The 3,354-nt window shown below is 30.3% G+C and overlaps 1 protein-coding gene across 1 annotated transcript; it reads left to right on the plus strand.

The window, feature by feature from the left end:
• Positions 1–844: 844 nt before the first annotated feature.
• LOC136083472 (piggyBac transposable element-derived protein 4-like) lies at positions 845–1,687 on the plus strand. The gene has a single exon (XM_065802873.1). The coding sequence runs from the start codon at positions 845–847 to the stop codon at positions 1,685–1,687; it is 843 nt and encodes a 280-aa protein (XP_065658945.1).
• Positions 1,688–3,354: the final 1,667 nt, after the last annotated feature.

Genomic DNA, 3,354 nt, shown 5'->3' on the forward strand with positions numbered 1-3,354 from the left:
TGAAGGGAGTAATGTTTGCCAACAATCTCTTGTTCAATCTTTAAATAATCTTTGATATAAACTGTTGAAAATTCTTTTTACTTTACAATATTCCTATTAGTATATCATATATTGCATTTTTACAAAAACATTATTTTTGATGTCAAAGTTTTTTTACAAGTAAATTTTTATTTCCCTGCAAACATTTGGTCTTAAAAATACTAAATGTTTACCGGGTAAATATCTTAATTGTGTTTTTTACATATTAACACGTATTAGACGTTTTAAATGCATATAAAAGATGTCTTTTTTAGTCCTAATTTTTGCTGGGTAAACAAAACTTACATATTAACTAAATGGTTTTAAATACACGAGGCATTCTTAATTACATAAAATGCATATATATTTTTCAAAAGTTAGTACTTTACAACTGATAAAACATTTACTGAATAAGGTTAGTCTAAACAAAAAAATCGGTTAATATCTGGCTTATTTTTTTAAACTATTTCAAAAAATGACGCTAAGAATTCCAATCCGCATAGTATTTCAGTAATTTGCGGTGCCTCTGATCTATATCGCGGAGGTAACATTTTTATAAAGTTTCCGAGGTTTAACCCTTTAACAGTGAACGACGGTTATATCCGTTAAAGCTAAAGCAATACTTATATGTGAACGACGGATATAGCCGTCGCTGAATATGCTTTGTTTTGAAGACTTATGTCTCAGGCGAAACTGAATGAAATTCAAAAGTTTTTTCAATAAGAGATTTAAAAAAGATTTTAATTTTCTGATCAGTATTTTATTTAAGTTTATTCTATCTCGCAAAGCATTAATTTTTCAATTAAAGTCAAAACTTTATTAAAAAATGGCGCAAAGAAAACAGCACGATGCTTTCAATTTTATTCTTCCAAAAACGAAGTTTAATGCTGAAGAAGCTCTTCGTATTTTGTTGGAAAGTGACAACAAAGGTTCTTTTGAGTCCGAAGAAGAGTTTTCTAGCTCAAGTGAATCAAATTATACGGAATCAGATAGTGATTCAGATATTGAAGCTCATGAACAGCAGGCGCATTTGAATGTCGATTGTAATGAAATGTCTTCAGCAGGCGTAGCTCAAACAAATAAACGAAAAAAGGTCGAAAATATGCAATATTCATGGTCTAATGATGAAATTTTAGGCTGCTGTGCCAATTATGAGTTTACTGGTACCCCAGGAGTACATCCTGACATAACCACTTTTGAACCACACCAACTGTTTGAGTTCTTTGTAACCGATGAAATTTGTGATTACATAGTTGAACAAACAAACTTGTATGCTTTGCAATCTCTAAAAGAGAAGCAGTTAAAGCCAAAATCAAAATTTAAAATGAGGACTCCAGTAACTAGGGATGAAATACGTATATATATTGGTTTGATTCTGTATCGTGGTATTAATTGGAAACCAACATATGAGTTGTATCATAAAACCAATGTGATATATGCTACACCAGTGGTGCGTAAAGTTATCAAGTATGATAGATTTAGACTTATTGATACATTTTTTTACTTTGTTGATAATTCTAATTTAGAAGAAAGTGATCTAAAGTGTGCAAAAATAAAGCCTATTCATGACTATCTATTCACACTTTTTCGTAAAGTTTATGTGCCTCAACGCAATATTGCAATTGATGAATCTTTACTTTTATGGAAAGGAAGATTGAGCTGGAAATAGTATATCCCAAGTAAACGAGCAAGATTTGGTTTAAAGCCATTCATTCTAGCTGAATCTAAAACAGGATATATTTGGAATGGTTTTTTAAACACAGGGAAGGTGGATAAGATAAACACTGACAATTATAATTATATAGCTACAAGTATTGTTATGAGACTTATGAATAATCTTTTAAACAAAGGTTATTGTGTATTTATTGATAACTGGTACACATCTGTTGAAGTTTGTCACAAACTTTTATTAAATAAACTGATTGTGTTGGCACAGTAAGAAAAGACCGGAAAGGTCTACCAACTGGATTAATTTGCAAAAAATTACAACCAGATGAGAAGTTTGTTCAGTTTGAGAAAAGTACAGGTATTATGTGTACGAAATGGAGAGATAAAAGGATATCTATGTATTAAGCACTTGCATTAAAAATAGTATCGTAGAAGTAACTAGATCTGGTAAAACAAGAATAATACCTGCTGTTGTTGATTTATGTAACAAAAACATGGGCGGTGTCGATCAAGGTGACCAAATGTTAACGACTTATATTTCAGAACGTAAAAGGGTTAAGAAATGGTATAAAAAATACTTCATGCACCTAATAAACACATCTGTTCATAATGCTTACTGTATAGCTAAAAAGTTAGGATTTACAAAAACATCAATTGTATTTTGCCAAAGGATTATCGATTACATATTTTCAACTTATGTTGACCAAACGAAGAACTTAAAAGCTAGAGGTTGTTCTTCAGTTAATGCTAATCCAATGAGACTAGTTGAGAGACGTTTTCCATCATTAATACCTCCTAATCCAATGAGGGCAACCCCATCTAGAAGATGTGCAGTATGTAGTGCTAACAAAATACGAGCTGACACTAGATACATGTGTATCGATTGTGTTTTTGGTCTCTGTGTTAATTATTGTTTTAAACACTATCATACTTCTAGAGACTTAAAAATAAATGTTTTATAATACTTATTTATTTGAATATTGCCAAAAATGTTTCGTTTTCTTTTTTGTGACTTAATGTTACAAAAAGAAAAAAACTCTTTAAAACAACCATTAAAATCAGAATTTAAAAAAAGTACTCCACTAGGAAAGAGCCGCCGTGAAAAAAATATTTCACTGTTAAAGGGTTAATACCGACTAATTGTTGATCAAGAAATCCCTACACAAATGCTTTGTAAATGTCTGCTAATTTAATTATTTTGTTTTTCTCTTCCGCATCTTTCAAGGCTTTTTTGTGTTGTCGATCAAAAAGTTTTGAGATTTAGCTGAGGTGTATTGACGTTTAATTGGTTGTCGATAATATTAAGGCCACCTTTTCCGACAGAAATTTTGGAAATTTCTTTTTTTTTATTCATGGTTTTGTTGTCGCATAAGTATTTTTTAATTTAGTATTTATTAATCTTTTTTTGGATTTGATTTTTAGCATTCCGCAACGGAACTGCAACTGTAAAAGCAAGATGGTATATGCTGCTGAGGAAACTTTAGTTAACTACAATTATTTTAAACAATTTAAAACGTTCTCAACTTATTATTTTTTTCTCCATTGTCTTGATGTATTCATCTCATTGTTGTTGGATGTCAAGTTTGTGTTGGAGAAGACGACACCTAAACTTTTGAATAAATGGTCTTTCTAAAAGAAGTTTAAATAACTTACTTTAATTTTATTTCT

The sequence above is a fragment of the Hydra vulgaris genome, chromosome 08 (assembly GCF_038396675.1).
Source record: "Hydra vulgaris chromosome 08, alternate assembly HydraT2T_AEP".
Lineage (NCBI taxonomy): Eukaryota > Metazoa > Cnidaria > Hydrozoa > Anthoathecata > Hydridae > Hydra > Hydra vulgaris.